General features: G+C 36.5%; 1 protein-coding gene across 1 annotated transcript in view; it reads left to right on the top strand.

The window, feature by feature from the left end:
- TTLL5 (tubulin tyrosine ligase like 5) overlaps positions 1–19,106 on the top strand; it is a 318,095-nt gene that overhangs the window by 232,290 nt on the left and 66,699 nt on the right. The window contains exon 27 of the mRNA XM_044664952.1: positions 7,732–7,886. Within this exon, the coding sequence (XP_044520887.1) occupies positions 7,732–7,886 (155 nt within the window). The remainder of the gene's footprint in view (positions 1–7,731; positions 7,887–19,106) is intronic.

Consider the following 19,106-nt stretch of genomic DNA (forward strand, 5'->3'; position numbering starts at 1 on the left):
CGAGTTCATCCCATTCACATTCAGAGTTATAATCATCAGTTGTGCATTTGCTGACATTTTCGTTTCCTCCCCTATTCCTACCCCTTTTCCTTAAACTATATCCTTTAAAACCAGTTGTTTGCTATTAAGACCCTATCCCTTATCCCCTCCCTTGACTGACTTCCCTTCCTTCCCCTCCCTTATTCCCCCCCATTTTTGTTTTTAACAGCCTTATGAATTCCCTCCCCCTTCTTCACCCCTCCCTTTTTTTTTACCTCCCCACTCCCCTGATTCCCTTGATTTATCCCCTCTGACTTTCTCAGAAGGGTTAGATAAGAGTTTTATGTCCCAATGGATAGTATAGCTACTCTTCCCTCTCCGGGTTGATTACACTGAGAGTAAGGTTTGATTATTACCTCTTAATACTCTCTTCCTCTCCTACTTATTATAATAGTATTTGTCCCCTCTCCTTCCCATACCCTCTTTGTGTGTAATAGAATATCCTATTTTTCTTATTCACTCAAGTTTCTCTTGGTGTCCCCTGTTATTCACCCCCTCTTTCCCATCCCCCATGTCATCTTAGATTATTTAGTGTTCTACCCTCACCCTGTGAATTATTCTTCTGATTACTATAATAGTGGATAGAGTTCACTACAGAGAATTATACATAACATTTCTCTACATAGGAATACAGATAATTAAATGTTACTGAGGCCCTTAGAAAGGCAAATTTAAAAATTATAAGTTTTCTTTCTTTCCCCTCTGTTTCTTATTTACCTTTTCATGTTTCTCTCGATTTTTGTGGTTGGATATCAAACTTTCCATTTAGCCCTGGTCTTTTCTGTGCAAATACTAGGAATTCTTCAATTTTGTTGAATGCCCATACTTTCCCCTGGAAATATATAGTCAATTTTGATGGGTAGTTGATCCGTGGTTGCAGGGCCAGCTCTCTTGCCTTTCTGAATATTGTATTCCAAGCCTTGCGATCTTTTAGCGTGGAGGCTGCCAGATCCTGTGTGATCCTGATTGGTGCTCCTTGAAATTTGAATTGTCTCTTTCTGGCTTCTTGTAAGATTTTTTCTTTTGCTTGAAAGCTTTTGAATTTGGCAATAATATTTCTAACCGTTTTCTTCTCTGGATCGAATGTAGTGGGTGTTCTATGTATCCTTTCGATGTCTATATTGCCCTCTTGTTGTAGGACTTCAGGGCAATTTTGCTGAATAATTTCTTTTTGTATGGAGTCCAGGTTTCTATTAATTTCTGTTTTTTCTGGAAGACCAATTATTCTCAAATTGTCTCTTCTAGACCGGTTTTCTTGGTCTGTCACTCTCTCATTGAGATGTTTCATATTTCCTTCTATTTTTTCAGTCTTTTGACTTTGTTTTATTTGTTCTTGTTGTCTTGAGAGATCATTAGCTTCTAATTGCTCAATTCTAGCCTTTAGGGACTGGTTTTCGGCTATAATCTTTTGGTTTTCCTTTTCAATGTGGTCATTTCTGGTGTTCAATTTGCTTATCAGTTCATTTGATTTCTGAGCCTCACTTTCCAATTGCAAGATTCTACCTTTTAAACTGTTATTTTCTTGCCAGATCTCTTCCATCTTCCTCAGAATCTCAGTTTTGAACTCTTCCATAGCTTGTGAGGAGTTTTCCTTATTTGAGGAGGGTCTGGATTCTTGTTTGTTCTCCTCCTCTGTTTGCTCGGTTGTCTGAATTTTCTCTGTGTAAAAGTTGTCGAGTGTTAAAGACTTCTTTTTCTTGTTGTTTAGCTTTCTCTTCTGAACTTCCTGAGTCTGGGTAGCCATCATTAGCCCAGCAGCTTCTCAGCTTTATCCTTGCCGTGGTCTTTTGGCTTCTGAGGTCTGAGTTCTGGTTTTTTCCAAGGTCAAGCCCCCTGGTGGACCCCCTTGCTTGATCCTCTGCTGGAGGTTCCTTTACAAGTCTCAGGGCGCTGCTTCCACAGTCGTATCCTGGTCTGCACTGGTTCCCCACTCAGGGTTTCAGAACTTTAGCTCCTGGCTGTGTCTGCCTCCACCCACGCCTCCACCGCGCCTGCGCTCTCCCGCGCTCAAATTTCAGGTGCGTTCTTTGGCTTATTGGGGTCCCAAATCTTGCTGCTCTCAGGAACAGGCCCTGGAGCTGCCAATGACTCAATGGGTGCCCCAAACTTGCTCTATTTCTTTTTAACTGGCTTCGGCGCTATAGGTGGTGTGTGTGGAGGGGTGGGGGTGGTGTGGTTGCTCAGCCCGCGATTTAGTGAGAGCTGTTTCACCCCTTTATAGCATGGAAATGTCCCGATTCCACGTACCTTCCACGCTGCACCCTGTTGTGGGGTTCCTCCATTCGTCTGGACTTCTTTTTATGTCCCCTTGAGAAGTTTTGTGTGTTTTGGTCAGGAGAGGTTAAGAGCTGCTTTTTACTCTGCCGCCATCTTAACCCGGAACCTATATACTTTATTTTATACATTTTAAAGCATTATTTTGAAAGGGGGTCTATTGGCTTAGTCAGGCTGCCCAAGAAGCCTATATTTAAGAAGCCCTGTATGATAGTGCAAAAATTACAAAATTTAGAGTAAAATTTAGACTTGTGTTGGGGCTCCAACTCTTTTGCAGCTTACAAGCTTGTGACCATGGGCAAGTCTTTAACATTTCTAGGCATTAGGCTTCTCCTTTCTGGAATGTGGGGGTTGGACCCTGTCTCTCTGTTTCCCACCAACTCTTAATCTATGATGATATGCTATACAGAAGTAAATAAATGCAAAATAATTGAAAAATGGTATATACCACAGGGGAGATTAGGTAACATTTCATGGAGGACTGGACTTGTGGTTAAAATAAAAATAATAAAAATTCAGAGAGGAGATTTAAGGAATGGAGTGCATGCTACACATGGAGAATGGTTTTTGCAATGCATGGAGGTGGAAGGATAGAATATTGATTTGGGGAACAATTAATAGCTCTCTTTGTCTGGATCATAGATACATCAGAGGAAATAATATTAAATAAGACTGGAGAGAGAGGTTGGAACTAGTTTTTAAATTCCAGTTTTAGGGGTTTATATATTCTGCTAAATTAATTTGGAACCACTTTTTGAGCAGGGGAGTGATATAACTTTGTCTTAAGATTCAGAGTTCTTTCAAATATTCAGTATTATAATTTATTGTCAGAACAAGGGAACTAGAATGGTTATGGTCAGATAAGATCGTCTCTAAGTCAAATATAACCCACATGACTTTGGTATGACCTGCAGCTAAAATTTCTAGGAAAAGGTGGTTTTTAACCTAATTAGCTATTACCACACATGAATCATTGAGCTAGTAGTGCCTAACCCCCTTCCCTATACCACTACCTGGAGTTAACATCTAAGAAAACTTGGATTAAGTAATTAATTATTTTAACAGACACTTATGTATTGTTATATAATTTTATTTAGTCCAGATATGTAGATTTCTGGTCACATGGCCCACTTTAAAAACAACACAATCCTGAAAAACCTCTGTGGTAAAGATTGGCCACAAATCCTTTAGATACTAATATTGTATGGGTCATAGGTATATTCAGGGCAAAACCATCATGGTTAAATGAGAGAACTGGCAATAGTGCTGTTTTTAGTAAGTAGCAGTAACAAGCAGTAACACCTGGGCGGGCCGCCTGGCCGGAAATTGGCCTTCTCTCTGTGTTTCTCTCCCTCTTTTTCAATCCATTACCTACATTTAATCCTGCTATAACTTAAACACCTGTCTAGATGGAATTCATGAAATGTGTCCTTACCCCACACATTCAGATATTTGCTCACCTGCCTTACTTACATGGAAGGCTGGCTCTAAAATAAACAATATTTTGGTTCTAGAAGAAAAAAAGAACTAAGGTCATGGTAATGAGCATAGAGAGGGGAAAGGACAATTGAGTGTCTGGGTAAATGCCTCCAGAATAATTTTTTTTAAAGAAAATATGGTAGAACATCTGGCTAACAGGCACTAAGGTTAAGAAAATAAATAGAAAGATTATGTGACCAGATTTACCATGAGCATATTCACTCACCTAACTGGATGAATGCTGCTTATTTTTAAGCTGTATACTTAGTTTTTAAATCGTTCCTGCTATTCCAAATGGCCTAGAATCCATTGGTTCTTATTATCATTTCCATTTTTGTATGTTTCATAATTTTACTCATTACTTTTGCCAGACTGTTTGCTTCCAAATACTGAGGGTGGGAGGCAACCTTGAAATTTTATGTCTTCTAGATTATTCCCGTTACTTTCTATTACTCTATGCAGTTGCATAATTTTATCTCACCATGAGCAACTATGGATCTGTAAAGAATTCTTAGCCTAAGGGGGGGTTATAGGGGCTTGGGGGAGAGGGAAAGAACATGAAACATGTGACTATAGGAAAACATTCAAAATAAAAATTAAAAAAATTCTTAGCTAAACAAAGGAGAGGGAGGATCACAGGAAGTAAAATGGATAGTTTTGAGTACTTAAAACTTAAAGCTTCTGCTCAAAGGAAATCAGTGTAACTAAGTTTAAAAGACAAATAGTTAACTAGAGAAAAAAATCTTTGCAAAGAGCTATTCTCTAGTAGACAAAATGGTAAAAGAATATAAAGAGGCAGCTCTGAACGGAAGAAAAGAAAGCAAACAAAAACTATATGAAAGTGCTATTATGTGAAAAAAATACATCAAATATATAATATGATAAGATAAATGCACTTGAAAACATCTCTGAAGTTTTACTGTGCCTGCATCAAATTGACAAAGGTGATAAAAAGGCAACTGACAGTTTTTCAAGGAGATGTAAAGAGAGGTACACAAATATATTATTTGTGGAACTATGACTTGATCTAGCCTTTTTGGAATGTTAAAAAAAAGTCTAAGTACTATGCTTACTTTTTAGTTATAGCGATATTATTAGTAGGCTTATGCCTCAAAGAGTTGAAAAAGAGGAAAGTCCCAAATATACAAAAATATTCATAGCTTCCTTTTTTGATGAAGTGAAGAACTGGAAACAAATGGGGTACCCATCAATTCGGGAATGGCTGAACAAAATGTGGTATATAAGTATAATGAAATGATATTGCTTCATCAGAAGTTATGGGAAAATTTTGGAAAAATTCAATAGTATTTCTATGAACTGATGCACAATGAATTGAGTGGAATCAGTACATTTTACACAATGAGTACAAGATTGTAAGGAAAAACACTTTTTAAAAATTAAGAATTCAGTGTAATGACCAGTCATGGTCCTGAAGACTGATGCAAAATAATGAATAATGCTGCCTACATTTTTTGCAGAAAAATGATGACTTAGAAATGCAGAATAAAATAAACTTTTTTTTCAGGTGGCCTATTTGTGGATTTGTTTTGCTCTTCTATATTAACTTGTTAGAAGAAAGAGAGTTTGATTTTTTTTTTTGCATTTTGACAGGGGAAATGAAGTGTCAATGCAATAATTTTGCTCCCAAAATAATAATGCTCCCCAAAAAGAAAAGCATCAAGAAATTAAAAATGCAAAGGATAGAACAGAAACTAGTTCAGAGTTAAATACCTATTGCATTGGACCTAATGTATTGAATTGAATATTTTAAAATATATATGTAATAGATTCATGGTTTCATATACAATTTTTTTTCATATGTTGAATTCTTTATTTCTCTTTTTGGTATTGTCAAGTTGAGAATGACAGAAAATAAAATAAAAAAACATCATAGGAAAGAAGTGTGACATTTGAAGTTTTGATGCAAAAAGTGCCCTCCTTCTGTGGTAGTTCTGCTGCATGCCTATATGAATTCTCTCTATTTTACAAGAAAAGAAACTGAGCCTCAGAGAGATATATAATAATAGTTATCATTATTTTTACCATTATTAAATGAATTGCCCATTGTCATACTGACAATACATATCAGAGGAAGAATTTGAACCTGAGTCTTTCTTGATTGCAAGTCAAACAAGTTATTCAATGTAATATACTGCCTTTCAGATGATTGCTGAAGTCTTTTCCATCTCAAAATCCTATTATCCAGAGGCACATCAGTTGGCTCATCATACTTCTATCCAGTCCTAATTGGATACAGCCAAAGCATGAACTATTATAGTGGTCACAGACAATTTCAGAAATTCTTCTCACTTGTGAATTTATAAAAATAGCTTTCTTATAAAAATAGCTTTCTCTTTTTAACAAAGTATTAATAATTGTTTACAGGAAAAAAGACCAAATAGCATTTCTACTTGTTCAACTCAGTAAAAGTGGATCATCCTATCCTATCATAGCTTTCATTTCATCTTTTAACTTTCTGACTTTGAAGGAAAAGAAGGAAAGGGAGAGAGAACTGAATAAAAAATTTTTTTAAATTTATAATCTTCTCTTTCTTTTACATTTTGCTTATCTCTTACTACCCACTAAACCACCTCACCCTTCCACCAATTGACATTCTCTCTTATAACAATTGGGTATAGTCAAACAAAAGAAATCACTGTTTATGCCATGTCTGAAAAACGTACATCTGATTCAGTGCTTCTACTTCATTATGTCTTCCTTGATAACCTTTATTCCTCCTTCCTACATTACTCTCTTCTCTGCTTTGACCTATCCAAATATCCAAATCTTATCCATCCTTAAAGACCCAACTCAATGTCAACCTTCAAGTCTTTCCCAACTCTCTTGGCCTAAAGTGATTTTCCCCTTCTATGAAAACTCCTAGAGCACTTAATTATCTTATTTCTAAACTGATATCATTTTCTCATCTGGAATTGTAAATTGGGTAGCAACAAGCTGTAGTAGAGAGATGGTCTTTGAGTTAGGAAAACATGGAGTTCAAGGCCTACCTCTGAAACTTAACTAGCTTGTGCAAATCACTTGACATTGCTAAGGCAACTCTTTAAGACTATAAACTGCAGATAAGCTGTTGGTCTACACTGGTAGAGCTCTTGTGTAGATCTCACTGCACTGATAAATCTCCTCTTTAAAAAAAAATTTTGCTAGGAATCCATTAATGTTAATATCCCCGATAGTACCTAATATAAAACATGAACCTGTAATTCATTGATATAGAGAACTCCTGGGAAGGAAGGAAACTTCTTCTCCAAGGCAGGTCAGCACCTTCCAAGCAACTTATTATAGTCTTAGTTGCCCAGATCACTCAAGCATTAAGTGACCTTTCAAAGTCATAACAGTCAGTATGTATTAGAGGCAGAACTTGAACCTTGCTCTTCCTGGTTTTTGTCAGTTCTCTAGCCACTGTATCATGCTTCTTTTTTTTCTTCAAAATACATGCTTAGTCACTTTTTTTAACTTATTGAGACTATCTCAGATTCAACTCTCTAGAATGCTACTATCAGTTCCTTTTGTCTTAGCCACTGGTTTTATTTATATTGGGCAGCATCTACTGAACAACATCAACATCTAAGAACAACAGCAACAATAGCCAGAATTATGTAACACTTTAGGGTTTGCAAGCATTTTATATATATTATCCCAAATAATTCTCACAATAACCTCATAAAGTAGTTACTATTATTATCTTCATTTTACAGATGAGGCAAATGGGACTGAGGGGTCAAGTGACTTGCCCAGAGGCTCACAAGTTCTGTGTGTCTGAGCAAGATTTGAACTCATTTTCTAGACTTGAAGTCTATTTAGCTCTGTCCAGTATACTGCCTTGCTGCCATCCGGGTTTTACCTATATGTATGGTACTTTCTGAAACTTTGTAGCTTGAGTTTTTTGGGTTTTTTTGTTTTCTCTGTTTTCATTTTTAGGTAACAAATCTGAATTTGGCAAGTGGAGTCACAAATCGGACAGGTGCTACATCTCCTCCTACCCTTCGTCCAGTACACAGTCCTGGAGGTCCAACATGGTCAGCGCATTCAGACCCTCAAGTCCCTGAAAACAGAACTAGCCCACCAGTAAACAGGTATGTTAAATGGTTTGGGACTCAATTTTGGGTTAAGTAGGAAGAATGAAAGGCAGAGAAAGTATGTAAGTATAGATTTTTCCATCAGGAAGTCAATGAAGAGAGATGATTTCCCCAACTTATGTTAATCTCTTTTGTACCTTTAGAGGTAGCCTAATCTTTGAAAACTAGATAATTTCAGATTAAACCAGATGAAAAGAAAATCTTTGATATTGTTGGGCCAAGTCCCTTCTGTGTGAGAGAGTAAGAATGTTATGTTAATATTTATTATTTTCTCTGTCTAAGGGATAATACTCACAATATTATTTTATTGTGATAGTTTCTAGAATAGGTAGCTCAGCAATGATGATACGCATATATATGTATACACACATACATATATACATACCTGTAGATGTATATATGTATCTTTTTAAAGTTTATGATTAAGTAAACAAAATCCTTAGGGTCAATTTAATGAGCTAGATAAGTTAGAAAAAGTATCATCTTAAAGAAGATGGAAGTATAAAAAGGTTGCAATCTAAATTGGTTAAAAAATGAAATTAAACTATAATAGGTCCTTAAAATATGGAAATGTCCTTCAATATGGGAGATAGATAAAGAATATTATTCTTTAATAGTTAACTATGAAGAGAAATTCTGCATCTAAAACTTGATTACTTTACTCTGCTTCTATCCTAGGAGATCAGTTCGATTCTTGTCTAGGACAACTCCAGGGGGAAATGGAAGTTTAACTTGGCCCCCAGATAACCCTTGTTTTAGAGGACTGCTGGGAGGCTAGGTCATTTCCAGTAGTTCTGGAGATGTAGTTCTGTCATAAATTCCTAAAGATACCTGAAAGTAGACTTGAACCTCCAGGTCAGTCATAGAATGAGCACGTCTTCCCAGACGTGTTTAGGTGAGGATGAGTTAGGGCCTAGCCAGAGTGCCCAAATTCTATGCCATATATCTCTATTTCTATTCTTGTCTGTGGAGGCATTTGTCACTTGGAGAATTAATTTGGTTTATTGGCTTCCCATTTGTTACACAGTTAGAGATAAGGTTGGGTAAGTTAATTAAATACTGAACTAGAAGCCCAAAGTTTTATTCCTGTTTCTTAAGTCATTCACTAAATCTTTTTCTAGATAAGTATACTTAGTTTGCAAACAAGACTTTTTTTTAAAATTTTAAGATATTTTAAAATTGTCCGTAAAACATTATGACCTCCCTGAAATGAGTGCTAATTAAAATATGTTGCTACTCTTATATTAATTCTATTGTGACAATGAATCTATAAATCTTGACAGTTCACCAAAATAATAGGTAATCATGGCCTCCAATGGGCTGCCCTATGAATTGGAATGAAATGTTAAGAGAATCCTATTATTGTTTATGCATTTCTTCTGAACATGTTGGAGGATTCAGTGACTTAGTAGCCACAGGAATGAAAACCAGTGACTCACAAAAATCCTGCATAGTGTTATTTTTTATTTCCCTGTGGCATTCCTATTGTTCTAAATTTTTATGGATCACACAAGTTTTTCACCAGACAACCTTGTTCTTTCCTCACTCTCCCCTACTTTGGAAACAACCTCAAGTGTGGCCCCAGGGCTTTGTCTCCTATGGGTCAATGTGAGCTCAGCTCAACTCCTCAAATCCCTATGTTCTTTCGGTCTGTCTGGAGTTCATGCTTTGTTGTGGGAGAGGAAGGCAAAAAGCCTAAAACTTGCCCAGACAGTCTGAGGCCTGGCCATGTAGCTCCCTAGACACAGTGGAGTTGGACCTGGCCAGCCATTCCTCTGGGTTTCTTTCAGAGGGAATAAGTGAGATTAACTGTAGGCTCTTCTCCAGAAGAGAAAAGATTTGGGATCAAAATATATTTAGGACCCCAGTTATCAGGGGCTAAAGTGTTTTCAAAGAAAGGCAGGCCCTTATGGGGAAATATTGTATCACTAGAACTATCACCAATACCCTCCTTTTAAAAGTGACTATTACAGTTTCCAGATTCTGATGCATAAGTGCCTTGGCCCCTCTCTGTTTAATAAAGTGTGTGTTTGAGGGGCAGGGGAGGGTGGAAATAGAGTGGAGACTTTCAAATTATTTTATCCAATAGAATTAGAATTATTCTTTCTCTAGACATAATAGATAATTAGGTGTTCAGACTTCATTAATGTTAGCTTATTATTGCCAGGCTTCCGCAGAACCTAACCACAACAGGAAGGGCACATTTTTTGTTTTCTAACATTCATTGAGTTAATAGAGCAGTTTTCCTAAGTGAGAACTCAAAGGGTTACTTACTGTAAAGTCTTGGCAGCAGCAGCTGCTGCTGCTGCTTTGAATGATCTGGGAAGGACAGGGCCTCAGACAGCTTGGCAGGAACCTGAGGCCCTGTTTTGTTCCAGTCCAGCCCTTCCTTGTGGATGGAGCTGTCAGGGAATCCCACGAACGTCTGGCTTCTGCCCCTTTGTATGTTTTTCCAGAATTTGTCACTGCAGTATTTTTATCTGTCCCTGGCTTTTTAATGTACAGAACCTAGATATTTGTCTATTCCTTGACACTAAAGGTGAACAAGATTTAAAAATTGTAGTGTTTTCCATCAGCTGAGCCTGCTAGCCTGATTTGTCACACCACTCAAAGGAGTGGTCCAGTGATTTCTGGCATGTTGGTCAGGGGCAGCTCCATCCAGGCCAAGCACAAATTTTTGTCAGTTCCTTATTGTTTTTGCTGGGTATGGATGAAGTACAAGATCTAAGAATTTTGAATCATGAGATCGTTATCATTGTTCATTGTTCTTTTTTTCTTTTTAAGTACAGTTTTGGCTATTTGTTTTCAAATATTCAATTTCAAGCTTAGCTGATTTCCTTTTCCTTTATTTCTATAAGATTGCCTCTTTAAAGTCTCAAAGATTTAGGCCTCTGCATTGAAATTCTTCCACATTCAATTGGTCATTCAAAATGTATTTATTGAACACCTAATAAGTGCCTGACATTTTACCAGGTGATATATCTTACCAAAGGGGAAAAAACGAGTTTCTATTCCTTAGGCATTTATAATCCAGTTAAACATGTAAAGCAATAGCTTCTTGTCACTCTGCAGTACTGAATTCTCCTATGATACATTGGACCAGGAACAGGAATAAACATATTCCTTGCCCCAATAGGTCTTTGTCACCTGACACAGATTATTATTACTGTCATTTACTAGTCTCTTGGTAATACTTCCTTTCTTAAGGATTTTAGTACCTAGCTTAAAGTCTTTCTGTTTACTTACTGTTTACTTCAACTTATATTTGGTCATTCAGTATACAAATTGTCCCTTCACACATCCTTCCCTCCCACTTCATCAGCTTCTCCAACTATATGACCGATCTTTACTCTACCTCAGTTATAACATAGATAATGTTATAACCTTCATCTTATTGTTCCATCCAATTTTGCTACCTCCACAATTTGGAATTGTCATTTATCTCTCTCTGATAACAAATTCCTATTCTTTTACCTCTCCTTTGTCTCACTGTCATGAAATCAGTTGTTTAATTAACATGACCTCCAGTCTCTCTATTCTTCCCTGTTTTTCTAGTGCATCACCTCTGCTCTGCCCTTACTTTCTTGTCTTTAATCTTTACCCTAGAATTTACCATTTTAACTATATATTTTCCAACTTTGAATTCTTTGCCTCCTTGTCCTTTTGCCAATCATACCTTGCCTGAATTTTCCCATCATCCATCTTTTCAATTTATTAGTCAAATGCTGCAGAATACTACTACTTGAAAAGATCATGAAACCATGCTGCCTGGATCTACCATAAATTAATATTATCTAATCTCAGCTGGATTATTAATGATAAAATTTTTATTCTTCTACTCTTTCCTGATTTACTGTCATACTCTCATCAATAGTTATTCAGACCTCTCTTCAAGGCCCTTGTACTGCCTTGTACCTTGTATCTCAGAAGAGGACATCTCTTTCTATTTTACCAAGAAATTATAGGACATTTTTTCTGAGCTTCCCTCCTTTCCCACACTGTAAAATTTGGTTTTATTATCCACCATTCTCTCCTTCTTTGTTCCTTTCTTTTAGGAAGAGATGCTTTCCTTGCCACAGAAAGCTCTTCTACTTGTACTTTTGATCTCACTTCTTCCTCTCTTTTCTGGGACCTTTCCCTTCTGACCATTCCTTCTCCTCTTCATTCTCTTTTAATCTAGTGTCCCCTTCCCTACCACCTACAAATATGCCCAGATCTTTCAATCCCTAAAAATATATATTGCCTGGTCCTTCTATCCCCTTAAGTCATCTCCCTTTTGAAACCAGATTCTTCAAAGGGATAACCTATGCTGTCTCAATTTTTTCACATTCTAACACTTCTTAATTCCTTATATTCCAGTTTCCAACTATACCATTGTACTGAAATTTTTCTCTATTCTTACCAAAAATTTCTTACATGCTAAATCCATCATTTTTTACCAGTCTTTATTCTAATCGCCTTTTTAGCTTTTGACACCATCAACCAGCCCTTCTTCCTCAGTACTCTCTTTCCATTGATATGACACTAGTCTGTCTTATTTTTTCATCATACCTATATCTATTTCTTCACTGGAATATCACTCAAGTCCCACCAGTTACACATGTGTTTCCCTGAAGGATGTGGCCCCAAGTCCCACCATTTTCTTTCCATTTTCTTTTCGTGATCTCTTTAGCTCCTGTTGGTTCTCTTATCATTTCTATGCACATGACTCCCTAATTTTCCCATATTGCTAATTTCCTCTTAGAGTTACATCTTCCTATTCTTTTGGATTCCAGTTCAAAATGTGCACAATAGATGTCATTATTATATTTTCTCAAAAATGTATACCTCCTCCTTCAAAGACAATTTCACCATCTTTATCCACCACTCCCTATATTTAATCGGTAGCCATGTTTTCTTGATTCTGCCTCCATTATATTTCTAATATCCATCCCTTTCTTTCAGTCCCCACAACCAAACCCCTATGAATTTAGCCTGTAATCATCTCTTGTTTGGGCTATTATCTTAATTTCCTAAGTTATCTCTTTACCTCCAATCTTTCTCTTCTCCAGGCTGTTTTACATGTAGCTGCCAGATTAACATTCCTAAAATACTTCTCTACTGATAAATTTGCTATAGTTCCATATTGCCTCTAGGATAAAATATAAGCTACAAAACTAGAAAATTGAAACTCTGCACAGCTAGTCTGTTACCTACCTTTCCAAATTTATTTCCTATTGCTTTCTTTCATATGCTCTACATTTCAGCCCAAAAGATCTCTTTGTTACATCCTTATCTTGACCTGCCATTTCCATTTATTAGCCTTTACATAGGCTGTGCTCCATGTCTGAAATACATTTTCTTCATCTTCTCTCTCTCTAAGAATCCTGGTAGTTTCCCATTTGATCCACCTACTTTTAAGTTCTCTGCCCTTCCTCAAATTGCTTTGTAATTACTTACTTTTGTATGTATTGGATTCCTTTTAGTATGTTGCTTAAAGTCAAGGACAGTTTCGTTTTTTCAGTATCCCTAGTTCCCAGCACAATATTTTGCATGTAATAAGCATTTTAATAAATTTTTATTAAATTGAATTAAATGTTGACTTGTGTGGTATAAACCATATGAGCTAAATCTACATAATCCATATTATAATTATAAAGTATAGACAAGTTCAAAATGAATTAAAGGGAGACATGATTCTCTAAAAGGTACACAGGGGTTTCATATTATTATGAAAACTGAAGCCAAAATGTCAGCAGCATGAGACTGAAACCTATAAGGAAAAATGAACTTTTACTCCCTATCTAATGGGAATCTAGCTCTTCTTCTCCTTCTCCTCCTCCTTCTCCTCCTCCTCTTCCTCCTCCTCTTCCTTCTCCTCTTCCTCCTCCTCCTCTTCCTCCTCCTCCTCCTCCTCCTCCTTCTTCTTCTCCTTGTTCTTCTTTTTAAAAAACCCTTACCTTCCACATTAGAATCAATACTATGTATTAGTTCCAAGGCAGAAGAGTGGTAAAGGCTAGGCAATGGGGATTAAGTGACTTGTCCAGGGTCACACAGCTAGGAGGTATCTGAGGCCACATTTGAATCTAGGACCTCCTGTCTTTAGGCCTGGCTTTCAGTCCACTGAGCTACCCAGCTGCCCCCTAGCCATTCCGTTTCTTAATCTGTACAACCAGACAGAATGAAGAGAGAAAAATCTAAAAACTACACATCTTTTCCTTGTGTCCTTTGGTAGACATTAGACTGAGACCAACATACTATCCACTTCTTTGTTCATTGGAGACTTGCGCCTCCTCATCAGGCCCTTCTCAGCCATCTCCTTTTGGTTGCTAAAATTTCCATTGAAGCCTGATGTTTCTGCCAGTGCACACTCACATTTTCCATCCATCCTGGAGGTCATACTTTAGAGATGGCTTTTCTCTGTAGGATCTTAGAGCTCATAATTTTGTACTTTATCCTATTATGTAAACATGATTCTCTTGCCAAAAAGTCATAGAAGAAAAAGAAAAACCCTACTTTCTATCCCAGAAAGTTTTTTTGTAGTTGTTTCCTTGTTCAGAACTAACCCTTTTCCCCTTCTCATTCTTGCTTATACCTTTACTTCCCTATGAACAAAATTTAGCTTCTTTACTTGTATATAAAGACCTATACATTTCTGTTTGGGACCATTCCACTTCTTAACTCATTCCATGTCCTCTAACCCCAACAAGAGACTTAATCTCTTAGGATAGTGTTAAAGGGAGGATTTAAAGTTACTGCCTTATGTCAACCTGAACTTTTTGGCAGATTCTAATGCCACTCATACATGAAGAGTGACTGGGTAACATGTGTACTGTGCTAGGACCAGAATGACTGGGCACTGTGCCAGATAAAAGGCAGCTTGGGCAACTCGGTTGCCCTGCTGAATACTAGGGAAAGAAATTAGGAAATTTTGGAGTTCATCCAAAAATAAATATGACTGAGCTTCTTTGCCAGGGGCCAAGCTAGGTGGGTCAGAGGACATGGGCATTGTGCCAAAGGCATGGTGAAGAAGGTAAAGAGCTTCTCATCTCTTCAAGCCAAAATAAAATTCAAGTTGCTTTCTGATGTGCCTTTCTTGCATTTTTTTATGTTTCAGCTTAAATAGAATTTTATTCATGTATCTAATGTACTAATGTCCAAACCAGAAAACTAGTCATACAGACTCTATAAGATTTCTAGCAAAGTTTCAGAAATGTTGCCTTGTTTTTAAACGTCCAAGGAAATCAGATTAATATCTTGGTTTTAAGAGCATAACATAGCCTCATGTGTTAAGTTGCATGGAATTGCTTAATTTAGAATAGGGGAAACAACAGAATTGACCTGTCTCTTCGCTTAACTTAACATGTATTATTGTTAGGTCAGCTCTCATTATTTATATTTGGTGGGATTTCCCCAAACAGTGATGAGAGAACATTTATATTTTTTTTTCTGGATCTTGCTAAGAATCACTGAAAAGTTATTAAAGAAGTTTTCCTTCATCTTGACTCAGAGAAAACAACATGGAAAGGAGGAGAGCAGAAGTTTTGCTGGGTTTATACATCCTTTAATTGAAGAATCCCTTCTATATATCTAGTCTATTCGTTAATAAGCCTTTGGCCCATAATAAAAAGACAACAGGCGAGTCATTCCTCTTAGATAGAGAACTAGAATTTAGAAACTGAAAAAGAAAAAATTCTCCCATACTTATTTTATTAAAAGAAGTAATATATGGGAGAAAAGTTTTTCTGTGAGAGTATTCTGCAATGATATTTACAATATTAGTATTCTGCAACACTGTCTGAAATGTTTTAAGTACTTTAGAAATTCATTTTCCAAATTTTCATTAGGAAGTAGGGATTATTCAATTAAAATATTGATGATGAAACTTTTTCTAAATAATGGTAATGAAGAAGGGCTAAATATTAAAAGCCAATTGAAATGTACCAAAAGATAGGAAATCTAAGATTATCTGAGAAATAGGATCAGAAAACAGGATTAAACAATTGAGAGTTCTGCAAATTGGAAATGAATCATATTTCCAAACTGTAATTTCTAGCATCACTTTAGCATGATATTTTCATTATATTAAAGGTTCTATAACAGTTTATACTTGATTTTTGTTTGTTTGGGGATCAGTGTTGGGGAGGTTTTGAATGCTAGATCTCCCTAGCTCATCTAGTTTGAAAGTATAGCAGCCACTTATGGGCTTGATCCCACTTGTAACTGGCATAGAAGCTTTATGCTACTCCATTTTTTAACCTAGACCAGTTCATTTACTCTGCAGATAGCCTAGTGGATCCCCCCTCCCATTTCCAGAAATACACTCACTATGTTGGAGTAAGACTTAATGCAGATACCCTCTCAACTTAATGCAGAGAGGGTGTCTGCATTTCCCAAAGCCTCCCTAACAACAGAGATTAAAGACATTCACGGCCACATTCAATTTCCTACTTGTATTTTTTGTTGGCACAGAGGCTATAAAATAATGCTTAATTCTATCAGTGATATATAGTCAATGTGACATAATCATTTAGTCACAGAACTAATAACCGATTATTTGACAAGTTTCTTGAAAAAGGTTTAAGTATATTGTGTGATGTTCCATACTTAAACTCAGGCAAGATCATGTGACAGTACAATCAGAATGAATTTAACTTAGCTCTTTAAGTAGGATTTCTAACACTAATGACAGTAGGACAGTGAACTATGAGTTTTTAAGCAAGAGGGATTCTCAAGTAAGCTAAGAATCTCCAAACTTCAAATTCTGAGAAAGAGTAAAAATGAAAATGGCAGTGATATGTCAAGTGGTCATGATTTTCTTTCCTCTGCTCTACCGTTGGTCCTTCTGAACCAGTTCCTTGTTTTCATTAGATCTCCTAGATCTCTGCCTGCTCTGATTTCCTCCCATCATTTCATTGACCCCATCGTAATTTCATTTCCCCAAACATTAATCATTTGCCTAGGTACAGAAGTTCTCCAAAGAGAAACAGGTTATCCCAAGTTTTAAAGACCTGTAGGAGAAGATTACAAACTGGAGAGGCTCTGAGTATAGATAATCTAGGTAGCCGATTGTGCTAAATAGCAGAATAAGTATTATCCCACTGAATTTGGTTGCTAGGTGAGAAGTTTTTTTTACTATACTGATCCATGAAATAGTTCAAAATACAAAATATCCCTCAATCCTGTATGACCTCTGCCATCTGAATTAATGGTCTCAAACTCAAATAGAAAATTATAACTATGGGCTTTATAATGACTTAGAAAACCACAAAAAATTATCCATGTTGTATTATAGTTTTATTTATTTTACTAAGTATTTCTACACTACATATTAATCTGATTCAGGCAGCACTTGAGAGTTTATAGAACAGAGTTTGACACCGCCACTCTAAAATGGTAGTAGCAGAATGATGAGATTTCTGATAGAGAATTTAAGGGATCATTCAGTTTGGTTACTGTTTATGAACACTGGTTTGACTCTTTTGCTATGTTTTTTCAATGACCAGTGGCTAAATTTAATACTTGAGAAACTAAATAATATTCTTACTGACATTCTCAGTATAAATTAGATATAAGATATAAAGATATTGGTACTAAATGGAAGAATGTCTTTCAGATTCCACTCAGGATGGTAAAAAAAAAAAAAGCAATTGGAAGAGTTGGTTTCATCGTCTCTCCATTGGCAACTAAATTAACAATTACCTTGATAATTAATAACTTGGTTGAAAATGAAAGAGGATAAAGGATTTTTAGACATTGAATGTGGTTATATCATTTCTAAATCAGCTTAAGACATTGACCCTTATCCGCATTTTTTTAACCCATACCTTCCATCTTAGAATCAATACTGTGTATTGGTTCTAAGACAGAAGAGTGGTAAGGGCTAGGCAATGATGGTTAAGTGACTTTCCCAGGGGCACATAGCTTGGTAGTGTCTGAAGCCAGATTTGAACTTAGGATCTTCCGTCTCTAGGCCTGATTCAATCCACTGAGCCACCTAGCTGCCCCCCATACCCAATTTTTAGAGGAATTTAAATAAGGCAGAGCAGTTGTTACAATGAGAGAGTGCAAAGAGCTCCTAACCCTACATAAACCAGCAAACACTTGAATATCTTCTCATGCTGAGAGATATTTTGGCAAAAGACTGCTAATCAGCCTATATAACTTAGCCCCTGACAGGAAACTCAGCCATATTTACTTTTGACTCACCTCCAAAATATCCTCTTTTTTTTCCCCTAGTATTCAGTAGGGTGGCATGGTAGGCTACGCTGCCTTATCTGGCATGGCATCCAGTTTCTGGACCTCGCATTAAACCCTTGTTTTCCAGCTACTCTTATATGGATGTCATGAGAATCTACCAAAAAGTTCAGACTTAGAATTCAGCATTATTTGTCAAACATTACAGAGTATTGTGGAAGATTATAAACAGAATCTCCTCCCAAAACAGCAAAAATCATTAAAGGGGAAAATGAACCTGGAAATATTTGGCATGAGACATTCCAGGAACATTTGTAGATGAAAATGGAAGAACAACAACAAATAGATGTGAAATAAAACAGATGTACTGGTATCTGGGGGTTGAGCTATTCCTAGCAGGATTACTTTTCTACTTGGTGTGCAATGCAAAGAAGTAGAAATAGCACTTAAAAGGTTGAAATCAAGAAGAGGGGCTAGAACTCATTACATACCAAAGTTATCTATTCTGGAGGTAACATAATTTTAAAGGTACATGGTGATAGATTTTTTTCAGAACATCGCAAAAAGGATATTTCCAAATGGAAAAGATTATAGATGTTACTATTACTGCCACTCCCCCCAAAAGATGACAGAGTAAGACCTACAAAACTACCACACATATCCGTCTACTTTTCCATCTCTAGAAGATCTTTTTAAAATTTTTATTATTTATATTTAAGTTGTTGTTTTTTTCTTATTTTGAGTTCCAAATTCTCTCCTTCCTTCCCACATCCTCCCCCACCCACTGGAGAAAGCAAGCTATGATATGAACTATACCTGTGAAGTCATATTAGGCACATTTCAAAAAAAGCAAGGAAAAGAAAGTGAGATTGTACTTCAGTTTACACAGGGTTCATCAGTTCTCTCTCCATAAGGAGATAGCATTTTTTCATCATGAGTTCTTTGGAATTATCTTACATCATTGTGTTGATCAGAGTAGACAAGTCGTTTACAGTTGATCATCATTATTACAATATTGCTTTTACCGTGTACAATGATTTC

Source organism: Gracilinanus agilis, chromosome 2 (assembly GCF_016433145.1).
Source record: "Gracilinanus agilis isolate LMUSP501 chromosome 2, AgileGrace, whole genome shotgun sequence".
Classification (NCBI taxonomy): Eukaryota; Metazoa; Chordata; class Mammalia; order Didelphimorphia; family Didelphidae; genus Gracilinanus; species Gracilinanus agilis.